We start from the raw sequence: 27,901 nt of genomic DNA, 5'->3' as shown, positions 1-27,901 counted from the left end.
AATATACTGTCGTACCTATACAGCACTCAAAAAGGAACAACTTTATAATTAATATAACAGTATATGCTCTAAAGCTCACAAAATCAATGTCTCTCTGTACTAGTGTAAAAGGTGGTTCAGTTGCATAAGTGAATGCATGATCTTTTTCCAAACATGGGACATCTTCATAATGTTACAATATATCATAGCATCGTTGACACTCATATGTTTGTAAGCACTTTGTATGTATCGAAACATGTAGTGTGTGCTAGAAATCTTTTCTGTGACAAATCTAAAGTGTTCAGTGAGAAACATTTACGTGTGCTATCATAAGAATGGAGTGGGAATGTATTCACGTCTGTTGGATGAATGTAATGAAAGCAAACACTCCAAACCGACATTCCACATAAGTCACATACAATGAAAATCTGTAACACAACCATCTGTGTGGCGTGCTTATAATTATGTATTATTTATATTTTAGGACAATTAATCTGTAAAATAACACACCACATGTTGTAATGAAAACTGTCTGAAGATGAATCTTAATGATTTGAAACTGGTAACAGTACCCTTTGAATAAAGGAATTAAAAATAAATTTGTGGCTGGTTGCTGTCTCAACACCATCAACATTTGTCTTCAAGTAACAGCCACAGTCTCCAACCATGTCCTCATATGACAAAATTGCATCCTGATGTAGGTTTTCCATGATTTCCCTAAATCACTTCAGGCAAATGCTGGGATGGTTCCTTTGAAAGGGCATGGCAGAATTCCTTCCCCATCCTTCCCTAACCTGACAGGACCAATGACCTCACTGTTTGGTTACCCTCATTAAACCAACCAACAAAACATCTAAATAGATGGACATTCCACACACATCCTGCAACAAACTTTTTAAGCTCCATTGAAAAATAACTGGGCTTTCAACAGAAAAGACCAAAAGGGGTGCTGATCACTAAAATGCTTTTTGATTTCTTGTTTAAGGGGAGTCCCTTGTATGCATCACATAAATCAGTCCTCATGAAGATCTTGCCCTCAGAAAGGCACACAATGATGTCTTTGACTTTTGTGATAGTGTAGGCTGTGAGGACAGACTGGGTATTGTTCGGGGCTTGAAGTCTTCCCAAGTCGTGAATGACCCATTTGGTTTTTCCATGATTAAAATCGGTGTGACCCACTGACTGTTAGGGATTGCAGTTAAGATTCATCCATCTTGCAGGCACTGGTGCTCTTCCTGAACTTTTCCTCTGAGAGCAAGAGTAGCGTTGCATGCCTTAAAGAAGTGGGGCATAGATGACTGGAGTAGGGCAACATGAACCTCAAATCATGTGATACCAGTAGACAGGAATAAAAAAAGAGATTCATGTTTGTTTGCATAAGTCCCATAAATATGAGGTGGTCATAGATTGCTAGATGTTGTTGACAGGGTCATGCATTTCCATACCCAAGACAGTGAAAAAGTCTGTGCTGCTGAAAAAATTGACACCAACATCAATATGCATTCATCTTTGGACTCTAAGCTTTATATTTGGCTGTTCCGCCATGTTCAGCTCAGTTGTTTGTGATCCTTGTATGTGTTAAGGTTAATATTGCTAATATTGCTAAATGTGTGTGATTATTGGTGCAACCAACCCGGTAATCCTCTTCGCTGGTGACCCTGAGTTATAACGTCTTCCGTTTTTGCCATTTTACTTTGTCCAGGACCTCTGTGTCGGTTATTTTCACATGTATTACACCAACACAGCATTCAAACAATGACTTTGGTCCAGTGCCTAATGCCAGATTTTGTGATCGATATGCATCATGTTGCGGGCGCTGTACACCTGCCAGGACTGCAACACGATACCTCTCACTCGATTATTCCGCCGATTTCGCCAGACGTTTTCGAACCTGCAACAATAACTGAGGTTAGGAGTGCACATGACTCCGGCTATCAAATGCCTTTGTTCCCACCACATTGACTGTGCAGTTACCTCTTACGGATCTCCGTGTAGTGCGGGACCAATGCTGATTACTGCAAATGCTTTGTCGGACAACCTACTACCACCAGGACAACAATTTGCCATGCCGCAATCCGTGCAGTACCACGCAGATACCTGCCACGTGGCTGGAACTGCTTCGTTCACAGGTCTACCCCCTCAGCATCCGACCAAACCCGCGCCTGCCTTGGTTCAGCATCAGCACATGCCTTCCTACTTCGATATCTCAGCATGCAACAGGAACAATAACTTGTTATCTGTGCCTGACCTCCACCTCTATCCCACTGCTATGCCTCAGTGTTTTGTGCCACGACATTCACCTTATCCGCGCACCATTTTGAGTAGAGTGACTATGAACAGTGAACATTCACACATTCCATCCCACATTCAACATAATTTCCCACACTGTGCTTCTGGACAGCCCGCACCTCCACAGCCTCCCTGCAACACTGGTGGCCCCGGCTCTGATCATACGTCGAGCTTTCTGTGGACTAACATGCATTCTCAAACTTTGAACTTTTTCTCATCTGTTGCCCCCGTGCCAGCTCCAGTCGAGCTTCTGTTACTGTGCTTGGCATATCTCGTTGCCCCATCCACGTCTGTCTTCCGTGATGCGTCAGTCCAAACACACCCGCAATGTGTTGACCTTCCGCAACTGCAATTGACACATTATGGTGTCTCACCCACGTCGGCCTTCTGCATTATGATGGATCGTGCTCAACCACAATGTGTCACCTTCACGCTGCCACCCAAACAGCTGTCATTGCCACATCCTCTGGAGGCACACTCTCCTTGAGCAACAACAGCTCGATTCAGGCAGTGCCCCAATGAACTCAACTCAACCTGTTCTTCCGAACATCCTACAGCGCTTACCAATGATGCCGCCATTTAATCCTGACAGAGCACAACTGTGGCTGAAGTGTTCGCCCATTACAAACTCGACGAGTGAACCAGGTTTCTGTGCCTCATCACCCACATGCACGACCAGGAGGACTTGATTGCTGACTTGGTCGAGTCCCGACTCATCTACCCGGTACACTCTACCCAAAAAGACAGTTCTACATCGGCTTGAATGCTCAACTGAGGCAGCAATATGGCAAGTGCTCCACATCGAGCAACCAGACAACAACAAACCTAACCAGTTCTGGAGACGGCTACGTGCCCTGGTCAGCGCCGATATACTCTCTAACACGGCTCACCTCGCCATCTGGTAAGATAAACTATCTCCTCACATCCTGAACGTGTCGAGCAAAGAATGACAATTGCTGACAAGCTACACAATGCATCACTGATCTATTTCACCAGCCAGTGCCTACTTGAGAAGTCTCAGGTTCAGGCTCATCGCCCTGCGTCCGGACGTGGCTGGGCCTGTACTGTGCTGATCGTTCCGCTCACTCTGGGAAGCAGTAAACAAGCAACTGGGACATTACCGGCTCCACCCATGGTCATGCCCCCTCCTGCAACTGAACCTGCTGCGGCCATCAAACCTCGGCCACCACCACTGGCAACGAACCTTCTGCAGGAAATGCAACCACACTACCCGCACTGTTACTTCCACACACAGTTTGGTGAGGCGGCACGGAACTGCAGACCACCCTGCTACTTCCCAAACGCCAATCACAGGTAGGTCCAGTTGCCACCTCCTGCGCAAAACATGATGCACCCCCCAGTGCTCCATTCTGTCCGGGAACAACTGGATAATTGCAGACGACTTTACATTAAAGACATTTCGTTGGGATACCATTTCCTAGTGGACACAGGCGCCGATGTTTCGCTGCTGCCTACGTCCTTAGTGTTGTCGAACACCCGCAATCATACTCCACTGCAAGCCGTGAATTCAACTAAACTACAGTGCTCGGGTTCAACTTCCCATGTCGTCTCACTCTCCACAAACTGCAAACTCGAGTGGACTTTTTTAGTGTGCGAAATTGACGAACCTATACTAGGCATTGACTTCTTGCGACACCACAAACTTTCACTGGACCTAGTGCGAAACACTGTGTTTCATCATCCATCCAAGACTCACTTCCCCTGTGCTCAGTTGAGAAACCCCCCCCCCCCCCTCCCCACCCCCTGTGACACATCGGTCCGGGCTCATCTCATCCATACATGCTCGTCTCTGTCGACAAGTGCCTTGTCAAGCTTGAACACACCACTCACCTATGCAAGGAAAACTTCGAGCTCTCCCTCCAATTCTGCAAAACACAGCTCCAGCTCTCCGATGCAGCAAAGGAATTACAGACACTACAGCAAGGACAAAACAATGTCAGTAAGTGCGCCGAATCTGCTTGCAATCCCAGCAATCGACCCTCTGTGCGTTTACCTCCCACTACCCCTCGCAACTGTGCTATCAAGACTGCCATAACATGTACTGACAGTTCCACAGGGCCACACCATCCCTAACACAACAGCGTTTGACACTCAGCCGGACAAAAGTGCGCATGCGCGATGAGCGTCATGTGTTCCCGAACTGACAGCTCCTACCCCGCCCCTTGCGGACAGCACCTCAAACTATGCAACTTCAGCTCATGTGCGTCACCTTGCTACCACCACTAACAACACAAATAGTGCACTAGTGCCAAGCGTTTCACCCGCGACCGTGCTGGCACAGGGTTCACCCTCGGACAATTGACTCACTAACGGCTCACAAGCTCTACCGAACTCACCTGACCGCGGTGCCACTGCTTCGGGCCAGCAGCCATCTTATCACATTGATTGCTGGAACACTTCGCTGCCTCGGCTTCCGTCGGATCCGCCAAGTGGCTCCGAACACCACGACCACACCTCGCCTGTCCCGCCTGCCACACATTGTAAACAAACCACCTCCCGTGCCACCGGCAACATTTCCGTCGTCATCAATGGCACGGTTCACAAGTTTTGCCTCACACCAGATCCCCTGATCTCCAGTAAACCACGTCGACTTTGTCACGAGTGCCTCTCTGAACTTAAAAATCAGATTTCTGAATTACTAAGCTCAGGCATCGTTGAACCCTCTGCCAGTAGCTGGTCTTTGCCCATACATACGACACCCAAGAAAATTGGGTCCTGGCGCATGTGCGGAGACTACCATCAGCTAAATGCATGAACAATTATGGACACATACCCCATACTCAATATTGCCGACTTCACTAGTTCCCTCGCAGGTGCGACCACGTTCACTGTCATTGATTGCAAACGTGCCTACCACTAGATACCCATGGCACTTGAAGACATCGAGAGGACAGCAATTACCACCCCAGTCGCGTTATTTCAGTTTCGATTCATGCCCTTTGGTCTGAAAAACGCAACCCAGACCTTGCAACGCTTCATCAATGAAGTGCTATTCGACCTAAAATTCTGCTTTGCTTATCTTGATGACATTAATTTGTTCAGCTCCTCCGTCAAGAACAACATTCGACATGTGCAAACCGCTACAAACACTTTTGTGGCAGCAGGCATCGAGTCCAACCAGGACAAATTGCAGCTATATCAACCCACTGTCACTTTTTTGGTTTTGAGGTCTCTGCCGATGGCATTTCACTGCCCCCTGAGAAAGTACAAGCAATACTAAACCTGAAACTTTCTCGCAGATTAAAACTGTGTGCCAGACTGAGATTCGAACTCGGGACCTTTGCCTTCCACGGGCAAGAGCTCTACTGACTGAGCTACCCAAGCACGACTCACGCCCCATCACCACAACTTTAATTGCGCCAGTACCTCGTCTCCTACCTTCCAAACTTCACAGAAGCTCTCCTTGCAGAACTAGCACTAGCGTTCTTAATACTAAACCTACAAAGACCTTCATCATTCAAAGAGCTCCGGCGCTTTCTGGGGATGGTTAATTATTATTGCCGACATCTACCTCGGGCTGCGGAGATTCCAGCTCCACTGACGGACGCCTTGGCAGGCACCAACACTTCTGGATCTCGGCCTGTTCCATGGACCCCTGCTATGACTGACTCTTTCACTGCCCTCAAAAATCTTCTTGCCAAGGCCTGCACCATCGAGCGTCCTCGTTCCAATGTGCAGCTTTTAATCACTACAGATGCAAGCGATACTGCCATCAGCACTGTCCTTAGCCAGACTATTGATGGCCAAACTTCGCCTCTGTAGTTCTTCTCGTGCAAGCTCACCAATGCATAATGAAAATATTCCGTGTTTTACAGGGAGTTGCTCGTGGTCTACGAAGCGATTAAGCATTTTAAGACTGACGTTGAGGGATGCCCTTTCTATGTTTTAATGGACCACAAGCCCCTGGCTGTGGCCATTACAAACCCGCCAGGTGACTCACCTCCTCACCGCTTCAGATACATGCACTTCATATCACAGTTCACCACTGATGTCAGACACATAAAGGGTGCTGGCAATATAGTTGCTGATTTCCTTTCATGAGTCTACGCTGTCCATTTGCTGTTAGACCTCTCTGAACTGCCTAACCTCCAACCCACCGACGAGGAAACACAAAACTTGATTTCAGACTCTACTTTTTCACTACAATTCGTTCACATCACCTTCCCTGGCATTTCTGGTGAGATCTGGTGCGATGACACTACGGGCACGTTACGCCCCCTCATCTCAACCATGCTCCGTCGAGCTGTCTTCAATGCATTGCATAATTTAGCCCACCCCAGTGTTCGTGCATCAACCAGCCTTGTAGCAGAGCACTTTGTGTGGAAAAATGACAACAAGGACTGCCAGCAATGGGCACACTCATGCAATGCATGCCAATGCTGCAAAGTACACAAGCACACTTTACCCCCCCCCCCCCCCCCCCTTTCTCCCCTCGGCTCCTTTTCGATCCCTCTTGGGCGTTTCCAGCATTGACATTGACATTGTTGGCCCTGTCTCCTCCTCTAATGGCTTTCGTTATGTTCTCTCGTCTATCGACCAAACAACTCGCTGGGTCGAGGCTGTCCATCTCCCCAATATTACGGCAGAAACTGTTGCTCGAGCTTTTATCGATTCATGGGTATTCCCCCCCATGAACCATGGACCTTGCCGTTGGTGGGGAGGCTTGCGTGCCTCAGCGATACAGATGGCCGTACCGTAGGTGCAACCACAACGGAGGGGTATCTGTTGAGAGGCCAGACAAACGTGTGGTTCCTGAAAAGGGGCAGCAGCCTTTTCAGTAGTTGCAGGGGCAACAGTCTGGATGATTGAGTGATCTGGCCTTGCAACATTAACCAAAACGGCCTTGCTGTGCTGGTACTGCGAACGGCTGAAAGCAAGGGGAAACTACAGCCGTAATTCTTCCCGAGGACATGCAGCTTTACTGTATGTTTAAATGATGATGGCATCCTCTTGGGTAAAATACTCCGGAGGTAAAATAGTCCCCCATTCGGATCTCCGGGCGGGGACTACTCAGGAGGACGTCGTTATCAGGAGAAAGAAAACTGGCGTTCTACGGATCGGAGCGTGGAATGTCAGATCCCTTAATCGGGCAGGTAGGTTAGAAAATTTAAAAAGGGAAATGGATAGGTTAAAGTTAGATATAGTGGGAATTAGTGAAGTTCGGTGGCAGGAGGAACAAGACTTCTGGTCAGGTGACTACAGGGTTATAAACACACAATCAAATAGGGGTAATGCAGGAGTAGGTTTAATAATGAATAGGAAAATAGGAATGCGGGTAAGCTACTACAAACAGCATAGTGAACGCATTATTGTGGCCAAGATAGATACGAAGCCCACACCTACTACAGTAGTACAAGTTTATATGCCAACTAGCTCTGCAGATGATGAAGAAATTGAAGAAATGTATGATGAAATAAAAGAAATTATTCAGATAGTGAAGGGAGACGAAAATTTAATAGTAATGGGTGACTGGAATTCGAGTGTAGGAAAAGGGAGAGAAGGAAACATAGTAGGTGAATATGGATTGGGGCTAAGAAATGAAAGAGGAAGCCGCCTAGTAGAATTTTGCACAGAGCACAGCTTAATCATAGCTAACACTTGGTTTAAAAATCATGAAAGAAGGTTGTATACGTGGAAGAACCCTGGAGATACTAAAAGGTATCAGATAGATTATATAATGGTAAGACAGAGATTTAGGAACCAGGTTTTAAGTTGTAAGACATTTCCAGGGGCAGATGTGGACTCTGACCACAATCTATTGGTTATGACCTGTAGATTAAAACTGAAGAAACTGCAAAAATGTGGGAAATTAAGGAGTTGGGACCTGGATAAACTGAAAGAACCAGAGGTTGTACAGAGTTTCAGGGAGAGCATAGGGGAACAATTGACAGGAATAGGGGAAAGAAATACAGTAGAAGAAGAATGGGTAGCTCTGAGGGATGTAGTAGTGAAGGCAGCAGAGGATAAAGTAGGTACAAAGACGAGGGCTGCTAGAAATCCTTGGGTAACAGAAGAAATATTGAATTTAATTGATGAAAGGAGAAAATATAAAAATGCAGTAAATGAAGCAGGCAAAAAGGAATACAAACGTCTCAAAAATGAGATCGACAGGAAGTGCAAAATGGCTAAGCAGGGATGGCTAGAGGACAAATGTAAGGATGTAGAAACTTATCTCACTAGGGGTAAGATAGATACTGCCTACAGGAAAATCAAAGAGACCTTTGGAGAGAAGAGAACCAAGTGTATGAATATCAAGAGCTCAGATGGCAGCCCAGTTCTAAGCAAAGAAGGGAAGGCAGAAAGGTGGAAGGAGTATATAGAAGGTTTATACAAGGGTGATGTACTTGAGGACAATATTATGGAAATGGAAGAGGATGTAGATGAAGACGAAATGGGAGATACGATACTGCGTGAAGAGTTTGACAGAGCACTGAAAGACCTGAGTCGAAACAAGGCCCCCGGAGTAGACAACATTCCATTAGAACTACTGACGGCCTTGGGAGAGCCAGTCCTGACTACACTCTTCCATCTGGTGAGCAAGATGTATGAGACAGGCGAAATACCCTCAGACTTCAAGAAGAATATAATAATTCCAATCCCAAAGAAAGCAGGTGCTGACAGATGTGAAAATTACCGAACTATCAGTTTAATAAGCCACGGCTGCAAAATACTAACGCGAATTCTTTACAGACGAATGGAAAAACTGGTAGATGCAGACCTCGGGGAGGATCAGTTTGGATTCCGTCGAAATGTTGGAACACGTGAGGCAATACTGACCTTACGACTTATCTTAGAAGAAAGATTAAGAAAAGGCAAACCTACGTTTCTAGCATTTGTAGACTTAGAGAAAGCTTTTGACAATGTTGACTGGAATACTCTTTTTCAAATTCTAAAGGTGGCAGGGGTAAAATACAGGGAGCGAAAGGCTATTTATAATTTGTACAGAAACCAGATGGCAGTCATAAGAGTCGAGGGGCATGAAAGGGAAGCAGTGGTTGGGAAAGGAGTGAGACAGGGTTGTAGCCTCTCCCCGATGTTATTCAATCTGTATATTGAGCAAGCAGTAAAGGAAACAAAAGAAAAATTTGGAGTAGGTATTAAAATTCATGGAGACGAAGTAAAAACTTTGAGGTTCGCCGATGACATTGTAATTCTGTCAGAGACGGCAAAGGACTTGGAAGAGCAGTTGAACGGAATGGACAGTGTCTTGAAAGGAGGATATAAGATGAACATTAACAAAAGCAAAACGAGGATAATGGAATGTAGTCAAATTAAATCGGGTGATGCTGAGGGAATTAGATTAGGAAATGAGACACTTAAAGTAGTAAAGGAGTTTTGCTATTTAGGAAGTAAAATAACTGATGATGGTCGAAGTAGAGAGGATATAAAATGTAGACTGGCAATGGCAAGGAAAGCGTTTCTGAAGAAGAGAAATTTGTTAACATCGAATATAGATTTATGTATCAGGAAGTCGTTTCTGAAAGTATTTGTTTGGAGTGTAGCCATGTATGGAAGTGAAACATGGACGATAAATAGTTTGGACAAGAAGAGAATAGAAGCTTTCGAAATGTGGTGCTACAGAAGAATACTGAAGATAAGGTGGATAGATCACGTAACTAATGAGGAGGTATTGAATAGGATTGGGGAGAAGAGAAGTTTGTGGCACAACTTGACTAGAAGAAGGGATCGGTTGGTAGGACATGTTTTGAGGCATCAAGGGATCACAAATTTAGCATTGGAGGGCAGCGTGGAGGGTAAAAATCGTAGAGGGAGACCGAGAGATGAGTACACTAAGCAGATTCAGAAGGATGTAGGTTGCAGTAGGTACTGGGAGATGAAGCAGCTTGCACAGGATAGAGTAGCATGGAGAGCTGCATCAAACCAGTCTCAGGACTGAAGACAACAACAACAACAATGGGTATTGCGTTTCGGATGTCCAGCTATCATCATGATTGACCAGGGCAGACAATTTGAGTTGGCCCTGTTCTATGGGATCTGTAATATTTGTGGAATCCGGGGCATCTCCACCACAGCATATCGCCCGCAAAGTAACAGGCTAGCCGAGCGCTGGCACTGCACTTTCAAGGTGGCTCTTTGATGCCATGACTCTCTATGGACGGAATCCCTTCCCCTTGGCATTCGTGTGATCTATCAGGAAGACCTCAAAGGCACAATAGCCAAGTTCGTATATAGCCAGAACATAGTTCTCCCTGGCGAACTTGTGAGCCCTTCTGCTTCTCTCCCTCAGTCTGACTTATCTTCCTTTGTGGACCGCATCAGACACCACTTCATCAACCTCCATATCCCTCTTCCCGCCAGCCATTCCCGCCCTAAGGTTCACGTCCTGACATCTCGGGACAATTGCGAGTACGTCATACTCTGAGATCACACTGTCCGTACTCCCCTCCAACCTCCATATACCGGCCTGTACTGAGTTCTCCAGCACTCAGCCAACGTCTGACATCCAGATGAAAGATTCAGCTGTTACAGTCTCTCTCAACAGACTGAAGCCTGCTCATGTTGAGCCTTCTTCTACCCCTCTTCAGGCCTCGACCACGCCACTCACTCTTGTGGCTCACGACGCTCCGACCACTCCCTCCATGTTGGACTTGCACACTTGATCGAGTGACTTCCAGCTCCAATCGTCGAGCTCTCCTCCGACTTAGCCCTCTACTCCGGTCTCATGCACTCCGTCAAGTGACCACATGCTCCCCACGTCGAGCTTACCTACAATCACACCCTAGCCCTCTACTCTGGTCTCATGCACTCCGTCAAGTGACCACATGCTCCCCACGTCGAGCTTACCTACAATCACACCCTCGCCGCTGGGCGCTTCGCCGGTCCCTTCGACCTCTCCACCGTCTCCTGCCTCACCCTGTCGAGGTTTCTCATGCCCCCCCCGTCTTGAACATGCCCTCACTCGAGGTGTTTGTAGCCGTCCCCCCAGACATAATCCATGACATCTCAATAATACTGCGTGATTATACACTGTTCGTCATGTGTTTCTCTTCATCCAGTGCTCATGACACAACCTTCACCATTCCCTGCCACCTGGTGAAATGTGTTCCCCTCCCGCCCAACGTTGACCTTGACATGCTTCGTGTGTTCGCCACGCCCACCAGTGATATCATTTTCGTCACTCCGTTACACCCGCAAACCACTGGCCTACCTGTCGCCGCATGAGCAGCATGCCCAGTACGACACCCGGCTCACTTCAATGACTTCCACGTTCAGTGGCCGAACCTGCCTTCACGACATCTACCCACACAGTTACGAGACGACACTATCGAGCTGACTGTGGTCCGGCTCCCGCGGACCACCCCTGCCAACGCCATAGTCAACCCCCCCCCCTCCCCACCCGGCCTCTCTAGAGAGTACGCTGTACTGCAGGGGGGGGGGGGGGGGGGGGGCTATATGGCACCGATGAAATCAACACCAACATCGATATGCATTCATCTTTGGACTCTAAGCTTTATGTGTTCAGTTCAGTTCTTTGTGATCCTTGTATGTGTTAAGTTTAATAAATGAACTATTGCTAAGTGGGTGTGATTATTGGTGCAACCAACCCGGTAATCCTCTTCAGGTCTAAACTGAGAATGTTTGTGGCTCCCATTGTGGTAACTACAAGGTTGGATGCTATGAAGGCAACTGCCTGGAAATGGACCCAAATATTAAACTGTTCTTTGTCTTCAGTGGTGCCATTGTAGTAACTTCAGATTTGTTTCGAAATGTCTGAAGTGGAGGGGAGCCCAGGTGATGATGTATCCCAATCAACTATGGTCATTGAAGAACATGTATCAATTTGAAAAATCACAAGAATTGCCTTGCTATCTACTGGAACTGTTAAGAGATTGTCAGTAACAGGAAGCACAGCCTGGACATGCAAGACATCCAGACAGTAGACGTCAGGCACCTTCTCTAACTCAGACAGTTGGGGGGTCCAGATGGGTACAGTCCATGTCCATCTTGAGGTATGGCCAACAGACCTCTAGTTCATGTCCTGTTTTGCCATAGGTTACTTAGTTAGTTTTATATTCCATGGATAATTTGCATGATAAATCATAATGATGTGAAATGTGCCATTATGCATACACATCACCAATCAGTTTGTAAATATGACTGCAAGCTGAACATTTATTTTTTAAATAAATGCAGATGTGAGTTAGCGATTCCTTTACACATTAAACATTATATGTTACAATAATAGAAATTCTCCAGTGGAGCAGAAGGTGTTGTCAAGTGACTCCTTGCCCTCTCCCTTGGAACCCACATCCTTTTGTCTTTCCCTCTCCTTCCCTCTTTCCTGAAGAAGCAGCCGTCGGTTGCGAAAGCTGGAAATTCTGTGTGTGTGTTTGTGTGTTTTATTTATTGTGCCTATCTACCGGCGCTTTCCCGCTTGGTAAGTCTTGGAATCTTTGTTTTTAATATATTTTTCCCATGTGGAAGTTTATTTCTATTTTATTTATATTTATAATCCAGTCAATAACACAGGTCAGACTCCAATGGTAAAGCCTTCCCCTAGGCAGGAAACTGCTTTTGAATTTAAGGAAGGCCGGCTGGAGTTGCTGAGCGGTTCTAGGTACTACAGTCTGGAACCATGCGACCACTATGGTCGCAGGTTTGAATCCTGCCTCGGGCATGGATGTGTGTGATGTCCTTATATTAGTTAGGTTTAAGTAGTTCTAAGTTCTAGGGGACTGATGGACTCAGCTGTTAAGTCCCATAGTGCTCAGAGCCATTTGAACCAACCAATTTAAGGAAGTGGGTGTGGAGGAAACAGGAAAAATAATAAATGGTTCAAATGGCTCTGAGCACTATGCGACGTAACTTCTGAGGTCATCAGTCGCCTAGGACTTAGAACTAATTAAACCTAACTAACCTAAGGACATCACACACATCCATGCCCAAGGCAGGATTCGAACCTGCAAGCGGAGCGGTCACTCATCTCCAGACTGTTGTGCCTAGAACCGCACGGCCACTCTGGCCGGCAAATAATAGATAACTTTAAGAATAAGACCTCATCTGGTGGGGATGAACTGAGTAGATTTATAATTAAAAAATGCAATGAGGAATTGGTTGGAATAATTACCCATATGATCAACAATAGTATCAGGGAGCACACATTTCCAAATATTTTGAAGAAAAGAAGAGCTATCAAACTTCACACCCATATCACTAATGCCAATTTTCGGTAAAATATTTGAAATTTTTTTGTTGACACAACTTATTATTTCAAAAATCATAATTTACTTGCAGAAACACAGCCCCACTTCAGAAAGCGTCACAGTACCATTACAGCAATTACCAAATTTCTCCACAAGGTGTATGATGCCCTGGATGAGAGAATGCAGACAGCAGGGATATTTTTAGACTCTACTAAAGCGTTTGACTCAGCAAACCATGAGCTGCTACTAAGCAAACTGGAAACTTACAACATAAATGCCACATCCATTCTAGTGCTCTCTTATCTAACCAATTGTAAGCAGTGTACAAAGCTGAGTAATGAAATTAATGATCGGATCAAACATTTCTAAGCCAGCTATGAAACAGTAAAACAAAGTGTGTCTCAGGGCTCCATATTGGGCCCTTTCCTTTTCCTGGTCTGCATTAATGATTTAGAGGCACCTCTGTATTCCCATTTAGTACGCTATGCAGATGATACCTCACTTTTGTTCTTTTGCAAACAAACTAATGACTTGACATTTGCTGCAACTGGTAGCTTAAGTCAAATAACTACTTACTTCCACGATCAAGGTCTAAAAGTCAATAGTAGCAAATCCCAGCTATTACCATTTAAACTTGGTAACTCATACCAAACCTGTATTGATAATATAAGTGGCATAAAAAAGGTAGACACTGACAAATGTAAATTTTTGGGGTATACCTAGACAAAAATCTTAGATGGGTAGACCATATCAATGTTGTATGCAATAAAATCAGCAGTTCACTGCACTTAATTAGCAAACTATCAAAATTAGTCTCTGAACAAACATTAAGAACTGCTTATTATAGGACAATATTTGCATATATTAATTATGGAATAGAGGTATGGGGATGTGCTGCTGACAGACACATGAACAGAATCCTAACACTGCAGAAGAGAGCAATCAGGACCATGCATAGACTAGGACACAGAGATTCGTGTAGGGAAAGCTTGGTGCAACACAAATATCTAACAGTATATTCCTTGTATCTGTACAAATTAATAACATTGTTTGTGGACCATAAAAATAATGAAACTAAGGGCTCTGATGTGCATACCCATAACACGAGACAAAAAGATTGCTTCTTCAGAAACAGAACTAAACTAAAGACAACAGATCATAGTCCTTGGATTAATGGCCAGATATGGTTTAACAAACTGCCAAGTGCTATAAGATGCCACAAAGGTAAACTATTCAAAAGGAAATTAAAATCATTCTTAACTCTCAAATGTTTGTACTCCCTGAATGAATACTGATATTAAAATGTAGCCGTACTTAAATGTAGGTCTAACTCTTGTATCTATACCATGTACTATTCTGAGGTGATTGTGATATATATTATTTTTGTAACAACATGCTGTAAATTCAAATACCTATACTAGGTAACAACTGTACCATATATTTCCAAGTGCATCACCCATAAGTGGCTTCTTGTACATGTGAATTGCAAATTCCTGCTGTTTGTACAAAAATTGTATAAAAATGCTATGACGTTTGCAAAAGTCACCAGTTGGTGACAATATGCAAAAAAAGATAATAAATAAATAAATAAATTGCCAGGTCATCCCTGCATGTCCGACACAGACTTCAAACACATCTGCCATAGTTTCACAAGGAGTCCACAGAAATCCATTCAGTGTGCAGCTTGACAGCTCAGCATGCCCCCAATGTCCATATGGCATGTTTTGCATCATCGTTTACATTACACATGAAACTGTAGAAAATTCATACTGCAAGCAATTTGTGAAGGTGAAAAACAAAAACATGTGGAGGTCTTTAATTTCTAGTTTCATTCTTGGCAAGATGGAGAAAGACAGTTTTCTTCCATGCTTAGTGTTTAGTGATGAGGCAACATCCTATTTAAATGGAAAGGTGAGCCATAATAATGTGTAAATAGGGAGTATCGAACAACCACATGAAGTTGTACAAATAGGGGAGGGTCTCTCCAGAATTTTCAAAGTTTCACAGAAAAAGGTGTATGGTCTAGTTTTCTTCGCCAAGACCACTGTTACAAAAAGCACATATTTCAATATGTTTGAGAACTTTCTTTTCCCACTAGCACACTGGCATCTGGAAGTGCAGGAATTTTTAAATCAAAGGATTACTGAATGATGTATCGGTCACACTGGACCACATGATTCAGTCTTACATTAGTGGTCTCCAAGGTGACTGGACCTGACTATATGTGATTATTTCTTGTGGGGGTTTATATAAGACCCTGTTTATGTGCTTCCATTACCAAAAACAGTGAATGAACTGAGAGAGCAGCTGTAGAAGCTATAACTCAGGACATGCTCACTACCACGTGGGAACAATCTGAATACCGCATTGACATTGCCACGCATCTCAGGGTGGGCATGTTGGAACACCTGTGAAAAGGTATGAAAAAAACTTTTGAGTTTCCCATTCATCAAAAAACAAAATTCATTGTGTATAGTTATTAGTTTCGAAAATATAGATGTGCCAAATTGGATGATTCCTTTTGATACACACTGTATTCAGAATAAGACAGGGCTTTTTGTATGTGAACAAGTCTTTAATACTCTATTGGAAACACTATCAAAGACAGATGAGCTATTATTTTTGAGAGAATATATAATTTTCTTAATTTCAGAAGTAGAAGTTGGTGAAACAATCATATGATTGAATTTTATGAGGGTTGCATTTTAAACATACTGCTATGATTTTTATGTTGAAACATTTGTCCTATACTTTCTACTATATGATTATTAAATATATTTGCAACTTATGGTTTATCATACATAGCATTGCCATTCATTTCAATAGTGACCACTTCCTGGTGGTGCCTAAGGTAGTCACTGGTGGCTCCACATTGCAGCAGTAACTGGAAGTAGTGTGATGTTAGAGATTTGGATGGTTTATTTAGTGAAAGCTCTGATTGGTGGACCACTACTGTAGTCATCACCTGGCCCAGAGGACATGAAGGAACTAACTGGCCTGGCACAACTCAGTGCTAGCCTAAATTCCCTGTTGGTGCCAGGATACTGCATGACCTATTTGTGGCCATGTGATGATGCACAAGCAAGCAGGTCCATGGGCCACCAACCTCTGATGGCACTCCCACTGCCACCTGTCAGCCAGGTGACTGTGTGAGATTTTCTTGCTGTCATCTGCAAATGTGGCCTGCTGTGGCTTCATCATGTAGGCCCCTCACATTACACTGGTGGAATGGACTGCTGCTAGAGAGGGTGAACGACGCATACTCAGCACATAATGTTATCGTTAAGGACTTTTTCTGACTGTTTGTAGACAATGTAACATTTTAACGTGACCAATTTCATTACCAAGAAGAGAAATTTGTGCCAATTACTTATCCCAAAACAGAGTGTATTTAGATAGTTCATATGGTTCATATGTATGTAGTTATTTAGTATGTTGAATTTATTATTGTTCTAATGTATCTGATAAATTTAAAATCTTGTGCAGGTTATTACGTGGCTGGACTTCAGCCGCAGAGCACTCTCCAGATGTCTATTGAAGATCTGGCCAATGTTATGCGTAGTGAGCTCACAGAAGGTTGTTTTGAAGACAAAAGTGTTAGATGTGGTTTCATTGGGGAAGTTGGATGTTCTTGGCCTCTGCATGGTATGTCAGTAACAAGATGTAAAATTATAATCAACATATCTGTATATCTTAGCTCTTTGGTTTATGGAGCATATGTGAAGTATGGAAGAACATACAGGATTAAAACAATTATGCCTGGAATACACATTTTCTGTTTTTAAAAAATTAAAACTGATTTTAAATAGTTGTCCAATTCCAAGCGTCAGGCATGTGTTTGAATGTGTTTACATCCCTTGTGATGAAGCATATTCAGCTTTGAATAATTAATGCTGAACATTCTTAGAATGGTTATCACATGGAAATGAACAATTGTCCAAATTCAACCATAGATTAAAATAAATTATATATATATTTATATTCCACATTAATTTTTTGGAATTTTCTTCCATATTTGTATTACACTTTATGCACACAAAATGATGCATTATCTGTAATATTTGAAACTGGAAAAAATTTAATTGCTGATAAGAAAAAACATACACTCACAAAACTGTTATAGTCAGTCATTAACTTTTGTGTAGTTTCATTATTTCTGAAGTGGCAATAGTAATCTGGTAGAAAGTTCACAGCCCAAGAAGTTATATTTGCCATTGATCATCGTGCAATGAGTTAATCTTTATCATTGTCATTGATACATAATAATAGAATAGTCCAGCACAATGTACAAATGCAGAGTGTTGTGGTGGTAACATTGAATAAAAACTTCTTGGGTTTCCAACTGCATCAAGTAATTAAAATTACACAAGCTTCCAGCCAAGCACTCCTTGGCCAAGGCCAAGTGGTATGACTGCTAGTGGGCTGGTGGTAAGCCCCTTATATATACTAGCTGCTGGCTGTGATGTCACTGGTGCCTGTGGCATTGCTATATATGGGTATATGTTGACTTGGTGTTTGATGTGACTGCTTCAACCGCACTATCGCTGAATCCCACACTATGCTGAGCTGCAGGCCACCATATCTATTTAGGGTGCTATTGGTGACTTTTATTTCAATGGATTCTTTATGTACACAGTTGTAGAAGTCATTTGTGCAGACCATAATGGATGTTTCATCAAATTTTATCTTATGTCCATTTTCTAAAGCATGCTCAGCTAAAGCAGATTTCTCAGGGTAGCATAGGTGATAAGATCTCTCATGCTCCTTCCCACATTGTTCCACAGTTTGTGCTGTTTGTGTGACATAAGACTCACCACACTTGTAAGGTATCTTGTAGACGGAAAGTGTTCTGAGACTTCTTGCATGTTTAACTGGTCTCAGTAATTGACAGACTTTTGCCAGAGGCCTGAAGATTGATTTACCTTGTTTCATTTCAGGAGGCAGCTTGTATTGCCCTAGACAGAGCCACAGAATTTCAGGAAAGCTGTTATAGCCATTATTTGTGAAGACCCTGCATAGGTAGCTCAGCTCATGGGGCAGGTTATCAGCATCTGATATCATGCTTGCATGATGCACTGATGTTTGTAAAATAGTGCCCTTCTGTGTCGGTGATGATGGCTGATGGTGTGCAAGTAAAGATCAGTGTTGGTGGGTTTTCTATAGATGCTGTGGCCAAGGCATTCATTCCATGTGTGGTGGATGAGAACGTCGAGGGAATGCAGTGCATTGTCTTTTTTTGCCGCCATGGTAAAATAGATGTTACCATTAATCCCATTGAGATGTTCCAGGAACTCAAGTTTCTCACATCTGTGGGGCCAAATGACAAGCATGTTGTCAATATATCGAAAGAAACAACTAGGCTGTATTGGCAACATGTCTAAGGCAATATCCTCAAAATTGTCCATGAAAATATTTGCAACAGCTGGAGCTAATAGGCAACCCATTCTCAAAATTCTGAAAACAGAGCTTATAACGCCAAACACATTTGCAGTAATCCTTCTTGCTTTACACAGCTATAATTATAAATACATTGCCAACTATTTTTGTGATGCAGGTCTGCAAATGGCTTAATGATATTTTCTTCTAAGCCAAAGGCTTTATCTGCTATGAAAACATGTGGCACAGGACTATTCCTACCAGGAGGAGAAGGTGGTGGTGGCTCAAATTGTTCAAATGGCTCTGTGCACTATGGGACTCAACATCTGAGGTCATCAGTCCCCTAGAACTTAGAACTACTTAAACCTAACTAACCTACGGACATCGCACACATCCATTCCCGAGGCAGGATTTGAACCTGTGACCGTAGTGGTTGCACGGTTCCAGAGTGAAGCACCTAGAACCGCTCGGCAACAGCGGCCAGCATGGTGGTGGTATCTGTAGTGTTTTGTTCTCTAGCATACTATAAAATGTAGTGTCTTTAAGAACATCACCACTTGAAATGCACTCTTGTGTGCCAACATCAGCATAAATTATTTTATAATTAGCATCAACAACTGCTAGCAGAGAAATTCTGAAGTGCTGTTTATAATTAAAATAAACTCTTCCACTATTGGATGGCACCACAATGTCAATGTGCCTCCCATCTATAGCTTCCAGACAGCAAGGGAAATTCCAATTTTCTTCATACTCTTTGGCAATTTGCAGCCATTTGTTTTCACTCATAGGACGCTGGGAAGGAAACTGTTGTTTTAATTTCCCAACAAATATTTTTGGACACATAAGATATATTTGACTTAGAAATGTGTTATATTTTGTAAAGTTCATCAAAGCCACACCTTCCAGAAAGAGAGAAATTATTTTTCATTTGGAGGATCATGAGGTGGTTGACTTTATTCTTTATATGTCTCCGTAAGAAGTAGAGGAAGCTGAAACCACTCCTCCTAATAATGAAGAGCATGAAGAAACTGCAGGAGCAAATGACAGTGCATGTGTAAGTTGGAGAGGAAGTGCTAAGTTAAGTAGTCAGGAAGGAACAAGAAAACAAACAGAAGAAGACAGTGAAGAAGATTGAATAAAAATGTTAAAGAAAGTGGGAACAATTTATCATACAGGAAATTTGATTAGTTCAGCCATGCAGGTGAAGCAGTTGTCAACAATTTAAGGTATTTATTTATTTCTTACACCATTGATCCAACTGTTATGAGCTCACAAGGATATAAAGTGTGTCAGTAAACAATCTATACATAGGCAGTATTAAAGCAGCCAATCATATATGAGTAAAAGTAATACTCCATGTTTGAGCTACACATATGTGGTAAAAATGACAGATTACAGCAAACATTAGACACAGAAAGTGATAAACAAATACAAATCCAGTGAAAATAACCATGAATATTACACAACTATGGTACCTACATCATTGCTCAAACTTACGCTATGGTATACCACACTCAAAATTTGTGTTCTACAGATCTACTAGTTTTTTCATTGTGGCTAAAAACTCTTCCAAACTGTAAAATGGCCTTTTGCAGTAGAAATTGCTTCAGATGCTCCTGAAAAGAGGAATGGGTGTCAAATTGGCTTTTAACATCTGAAGAGAGAGCATTAAAAACTTTTGCACCTGGGAACTGCATACCCTTTTGTGTATAGACAGGTTTTTACAATCATTGTGGAAATCATGCTTTCTCCTACTAACATAGCCATGATTATGATTTTCATTGTTTCTTTTATAAAACTCAGTATCTTTGCTGATGAAACACACAAGAGAAAATATGCACTGGGAAGTAATAGAAGTATTTTTAGTTTCCGGAAAAGGTTTTACAACTACCCCTAGAGTCAACGCCACTTATTATTCTTACAACACGTTTTTGGGAAGCAAGTATTTTCTTTGCTAGTGTTTGGTTCCCCAAAATAAAATATCATATGTTGCAAGAAAATGGAAATATCCATAGTATGCTATTTTCATTGTGTGTATATTTCTGCTCTTGCAGAGAATGCATAGGACAAAATCAATGTGCTGAGTCTCTTCCGAAGATTTATTATGTGATGACACCAGTTTACTCTGGAGTCAATTACAACACATAAAAACTTCACCATTTCAACTCTTTCTGTTGACTCTGTGCTGCACTTCACAGTTAACTCATCCTCAGTTTTAGCAATTTCAGTGATCTGAATATAATTAGTCTTATTAGACATCAATGAGAATCCATTGATGCTAAACCATTTCATTAAATCAATACCAATATTCTTAACAGATCCTTGAAGATCTTCACATGACAGATAAGCACTGTAGCTTTGTACATTGAGGTGGGTCATTTTTAAATATAAGGAACAGTTTAAATATAAAGAACAGTAAAGGACCAAGAATGGTTCCTTTGGGGCACTCTACGTTTAGTGGTTCTCCATTTAAACAAAACCAGGCCACTATGGATCTCATCAGTACTATCTACTACTACTTTCTGCGTTCTATCTTTGAGGTATGATTCTACTCACTTATTTGCTATGCCACTTATTCCTAATCGGTCTGCTTTCGGAACAGGATTTGGTGGTTCACTGTGTCAAAGACTTTTGATAAGTCACAAAATAATCCTGTTGTTACCATTTTATCAATAATTGAAGCAAGAACTTTATTTGTGAAAGCATAGATTGCTTGTTCAGTTGACAGACCCTTTTGGAAACCAAACTGACTTTCAATTGATTTGAAAATAGCTATATAAAAATAAAGGCTAATTTAGTAAACTGAATTTGATTGTTTGCAAGAGGCAAATGTCAATTTGATGAATGTACCAAAGGAAAGTAATGTGTTAAATACATAAAATAAAACACAAATTAATATTGTTGGATATGTTCATTATGCAGTAAGTGTCACCAGAAATTTGATACTGTATTGCTGTCTGAAGTAAGCAAATCATTCCAAAGCACTAAAAAGTATCTCATTGTTAGCAAATTTCTGGAAATTTATTTTCTTTGTAGAGCTTATGAATTGTGCTTAAAGCAGTATGTTACTTTTCTCGACACCACTAATATCACTTCTTTTTCAGAAAAGAAATTACTATGTATTTATCTTTCTTATTATTGTTGTACCTAGCACACTGCATTTCCCTTTAGATATTTTAGTCTCATGCAAATAATATTAACCCTGCATGTATTTTTAGAGTTCGCCATTACTGAAACTGATTTGGTACTCTAACAAAAGAAAATATAAGAGCTCATATTATATGAAATAAAAAATAATAGTAAGTGCTCATTGCCAGTATAAACAATAAAAATTAAATTTTTTTTTTTTTTTTTTCAAATGTTATTTTATCCCTCTGTACTGGGCAAAAATGAGGACAAGGTACATTTGCAGCTTCACAGCAATTAATAAGAAAAATTTAAAGAATTTTATTACATATAATATTATTCCTATATTATATAGTCTAATATTATTGTTATATATTCTTAAAAGTCAGTAATTGTACATACTTTTTGATATCCTATGCAAGTACATTAAAGTTCGAAAGGAATCCCCAGTGGCCAAAAATCTGAGGTTCACTTCCAACCAGATCTCTGGTGGAATTGCTTCACAAAAGTTTGGATTGGTTCTGGTCACAAGAGGAGCCACAAGAGACAGGAAACTATCAAAATCTTCCATGCTCATCCTCGCATAATTTTTGAAATATCAACCATCTTCCAGAGGTAGTTCTTGAACAATCATTGCATAAGCTCCATGAGTAGTCCATTTGTGAAGGAACTGTTGTTGACACTATCTTTACTTCCTTTGCCTTTCTCCATCCATAAAAATATAAAGTTATCCACATCAGTTTGGGAAGCCATTACAAATTCTGAACAGCTCTGCACCACCAAACACACTGATAAAAACTGCCAGATGTAAACCCATGATGATGTATGTATGGCTTGGAAGGATCACACTCATAGAAGTCACAATACATGTCCTGGAGATGTCTATACATGTTGTGCGTACTTGTGCTGATACAAATTGCAGAGGTAAATGTACCTTTAGACTTCAGCAAAGCCTTTGACACTATCAACTTCATTTTACTTGCCAAACTTGGCAGGCTAAATTGCTCACCAAGTGCAGTGCATTGGTTTCACTCATACCATATGCTCATAACCTCCTGTTGTACCTAAGTGCAATTGTACAGTTGTATCTAAGTGCAATAACCCTGGAGACAGCTATCGAGAATCTCAATAATGTGTGCACTATCAAAATGGGTGCATGATATACTGTTGAAACTCCACCCATCCAAAATCCAAGCAACCACTTCTCTCCATACCCAACAAAAATATAAAAAGCTCTTCTCTCTTGATCTAAAAAGAAACTAGTACAAATACTTATACTTCCAATTACTTATCACAGCAGTTTTATTCTGCAATGCCTTTCTCAGGAAAGCTCACAGCACCTGGAACTTGTTATGAATGCCTGTGTTCATTATATCTATGATGCTTGACTCTTTGAACATATTTCAGCATAATATGCAGGGCTATCCTGGCTGTGTGCAGAGATTTTCATATCTTCTATCTTCTCTAATGTCTTAGCAATGTGCACTGTCCCCCATATGCCTCCTAGACCATAACGCTCTTGTCTGAACAATGTAGTGGAAACACTCATTCCCATTAGAGCAAAATCCTTTCTGTCCCACTCCATTGTTCAATTGCTTTAATTCCCTCTAAGTAATGGGAACCCAACTCTGTAATAATCCCCCACATTGCATTAAAGAACTGAATAATATCTCCACCTTCAGAAGACAGTTAATGACATATTAACTAAAGCAACAATAATGATTACCATTGTCCCAGTGCGCACTCATTGCCCCTATACATACTTCTTTCCAACCAAATGTTCCTCATTCCCCAATATTCTTAGCTGGCACAGTCTCCTTAAATTTACTTTCCCAGAACTCACTGTATTGGAAAACATATATTTTGTACAACTATAAATTATTTTCATATCTTCCACTATCATTATTGTCATAATTACTACTACTACTACTACTACTATTACTACTACTACTATTACTACTATTACTACTAATTTTATCATACAGGCAGTCAGCTGTGACTGTAAACAAATGAGAACTTAGACTGCAAGAGGGGAGAGGAGCATTGTGGGGGAATAAGCCCTGCCTCCCTGTCGAAGGACAGCCATCCTACGTCTGCATTCTGTGCTTCTACAAAAGTAGAACTGACATAACAATCATAAGGATCACTGATTCCTTTTGCTGTCACATTTAAATCCCCAGAAGTAGTCTCTTCACTCATTTCATTAAAAAAAAAAACAATCCACAACACAAAGCAAATTAGAACACACATAAGCATTATCTAGTGGCTACAGTAGTTGTTTGCTGCAGTTGGCAGTGGTAGTGGTAGTTCAGGCCTGACCCCTACTGGTATCTTCCACAACCAAAATTCAAAACACTCCCCACCAAAAATGCCACAATATAGTGTGTGCATAATACTGCTATTATCACTATTAATGTCTGCAGCAGCAGCAGCAGCAGCAGCAGTAGTACAAGTTTTGCTGGTATTAAATTTTACCATTAGGATAAGATGAGAATAATTACTGCACACACAGAGGCATTCAAACAATAATTCCTTCTGTGCTTCATATGTGAATGAAACAGAAAGAAACCCTAATAGCTGGTACAATGGGACATACCCTTTGCCATGCACATCACAGTGGTTTCCAGAGTACAGACAGGTGTCAGTTCATATTCAGTATTACTTACACACATTGTCACAACAGATATGCAAATGAAATTTTATTTCTTCGGTAACTGTGTGTGTGAAGCTCTGGTCCCATGTAAGAGAGAGCGTGATGGCCATAGTCAGACCAGGTTAGATAAATAAACAAACTACTTCATTTCCAGTACCCATACTAGAAGCGAAAATAAGACAAAAATAAGAGAGGAGAAGCAGAGATAGGCAACATTACAGCCAATAAACACTGATCAGCCACAACACTATGAACACCTACCTAATATCCAGTATGTCCACCTTTGGCATGGATAACAGCAGCAACACATCACGGCATAGAAGCAATGAGGTCTTGGGTAGGTTGCTGGAGAGAGTTGCCACCATATCTGCACACACAAGTCACCTAATTCTCATAAATTCCCAGGAGGGGGGGTGAGCTCTAAAGACACACTCAATCACATCCCAGATGTGTTTGATCAGGTTCAGATCTGGCAAGTTGGAGGGCCAGCACACCAATTGGGACTCACCACTGTGCTCCTCAAACCTTTCCATCACACTCCTGGTCCTGTAACATGGTGCATTATGTTGTTGAAAAATGCCACTGCTGTTGGAAAATGTGATCATCATGAAGGAGTGTAGGTGGTCTGCAACCAGTGTATGATACTCGTTGGCTGTGATCATGCCTTGCTTGAGCCCCATTGGGCCCATGGATGCCCACGGGAATGTTTCCCAGAGCATAAAGGAGCCACCTCCAGCTTGTCTCCATCCCACAGTATAGGTGTCAAGGAGCTGTTCCCCTGGAAGGTTATAGATTTGTGCACTCCCATCAGCATGATGAAGGAGGTATTGGGATTCAGCAGACCATGCAACAATCTGCCAGTGTGCCATTGTCCAGTGCCAATGGTCACGTGGCCATTTCAGTCATAGTTACCGATGTTGTGGTGTTAACATTGGCACATGTATGGGTCGTCAGCTGTGGAGGCTCATTTTTAGGAGCGTTCAGTGCACTGTGTGTTCAGACACAGTTCTATTTTGCCCAGCATTAAAGTCTGTTGTTAGTTTCACCACAGCTTGCCACATGTCCTCTTTTACCAGTCTGCCCAGCCTGTGATGACCAACATCTGTAATGAGGCATGGTCGCCCACATCAATGATGTCTGGACAGGGTTTCACCTTGGTTTCACCATGTGTTAAAGACACCTGCCAAAACACATCTACACATAAAAAGGAGGTTCGCTGATACTACATGCATGTGTCTGACCAGCATTCATTCCTTGCCAGGTTATGCTGCTATCGCCTGCATGGGTTTATATCGATTGTAGATCAGTAGGCATAATGTTCTGGCTGATCAGTGTATGATTTTACTGTTGCCAACAGCATAATGCAAAACACCACAGTCAAAAATAATGAGCCTGTTCTCATGGACCACTACCTGGTTTAGTGGCTGTATCAGCTGGGAATCAATAATGTTAGGTGGAACTGGCATCTTATCATGGTGATGTATTTCAAAGGGTACCTCTAGTAGATACAAAAGATGTGGGTTCAAAAGTATGTTAAAAATGTACTCTAATTGAGTGAATGGCTTAAACAGGAGTGACCTTATTACCCTGGGAACTGTTAATGATAGATGAATGTGGTGTGGTATGCCCAAGATGAGATGATAGTGTCAATGCTATCAAGATTCATGTAACACGAAGTCAGGACAAGGTCTGTTGTGGCACCCCAATAAGCTCATCATAATGGCAGGGCTTGCTTCCAAAAAGGGGAGAAGGGGACTTGTGACAACATGGGAAATAATGACGGCTCACTTTGGCGCATCAGGTGAGTAGCTGGTGGGATAGGAGGCTCCATGTGTACAGTTCATGTATCTAGGAGGGAGAGGGGAGTGTGGACAAAGCATTTGTGGTTCAGTGTGAGGCTTGTGACTTGTGGCCTGTGGAATAAGGGGGGATTTGACTACTGGTTCTGTTTACAATATTTAAATGAACTGAAAATATTGCACACTATTTTTGGATCATACGTCCACATGGAAATGACTTCAGAAGTCTTTGAATAGGAGCAGGTATGATACTTGTAAATGTATACAGTTGGCCCATCTCTTCAAAGCTAGTTCATGCAGCAAAAGGCATAGTCTGATTACATGAACCTTCGCTCATTTATCACAGATATATGTCATAGAAAGTGTGGCTAGGTGCTGGCAGGCAAGTGGCACAGCGAACCTCAACACAGACTCCTCTGGCCTACTCTTGTGTAATAATGAAGCTTTTATGAATGGAATGATAAGAAGGTGTTTGACACAAGTTTGGGTGTCCCAGGAGGAATGGCCAATATTGAAGGATGTGACAAAAATCATTGTTCTAAGCAAAACTTTTTTCACTACAAAGCACCATTAAGAGTTTTAGATTTGACTCACAATACATCCACTGGAACCACCAGTGGCCACTTTACTGCTTATCCATAAGGTTCAACCTGTGAAAATCAATGATTGCAATACAATCTGACTGGGGTGTTAGCCATGTAGTTTGGTATGGCCCTTCATAGGGTGGAGAGAACTGACTCGTTTTTCTCTTTTTGATAGCTGGGTTTTGCAATAAGGTTTAGTGAAAATGACAGTAGAGTAGCAGCAGTGCACCTTTGTTACTGCTCTTCATCTGTCTAGCTGTGACTCTGAGGTTACTCTTCGGCACCTGTCACTGGACCATTTTAAGTTGTTGGGGCCAGGCTTTTCACTTAACACAAATCAACACCCAGAGGCAGTTTATCTAACTCAAATGGATAACTCATTTGTCATACATGTACTACCTTGCTGGATGGGTGGCCCTTTGACTCAGAAATTGTACTGTTGTAAATAGACATGTGTATGGAAAATATCAGTTTCTATCATTATATGTTTTGCTCACATAGTAAGATAACATCTTTACAAGGTTTTTATGAACTCACTCTACTATGCCAACAGTTTTAGGCTATTAAAAGCTTACACATTTGTTCAAACAAAGCACACATAAAACTGGTTCCTTGGTCCATAAAAATGACATCAGGACTTTCAAAAGATAATACAAAATGTTTGACAAATGTTTTTGCCACTGTTTGAGCTGCCATGTCAACAATTAGTACTAAAACCTGGTAGCATGTGAAATGGTTATTAATCGACAGAATATACTAGCTCTCCTGTTGAGTATGTGAAAAAGGTCACATAAAGTCTAAAGCAACTATCTCAAAAGGCCACAAGTATTTAGACATGGTTTATGGGATTCATAGCCTGGTTTGTTGCACTCTTTGTGTGCACATAATACATACATGAATATAATCTTC

General features: G+C 42.0%; 1 protein-coding gene across 1 annotated transcript in view; it reads left to right on the top strand.

Moving 5' to 3' along the window:
* Positions 1 to 27,901, top strand: part of LOC126297504 (phosphotriesterase-related protein) — a 210,946-nt gene that overhangs the window by 101,302 nt on the left and 81,743 nt on the right. Inside the window, exon 4 of the mRNA XM_049988389.1 lies at positions 16,941 to 17,099. Coding sequence (XP_049844346.1) covers positions 16,941 to 17,099 — 159 coding nt within the window. The remainder of the gene's footprint in view (positions 1 to 16,940; positions 17,100 to 27,901) is intronic.

The sequence above is a fragment of the Schistocerca gregaria genome, chromosome X (assembly GCF_023897955.1).
Source record: "Schistocerca gregaria isolate iqSchGreg1 chromosome X, iqSchGreg1.2, whole genome shotgun sequence".
NCBI lineage: Eukaryota > Metazoa > Arthropoda > Insecta > Orthoptera > Acrididae > Schistocerca > Schistocerca gregaria.
This window is presented reverse-complemented; position numbering and strand designations above follow the sequence as displayed.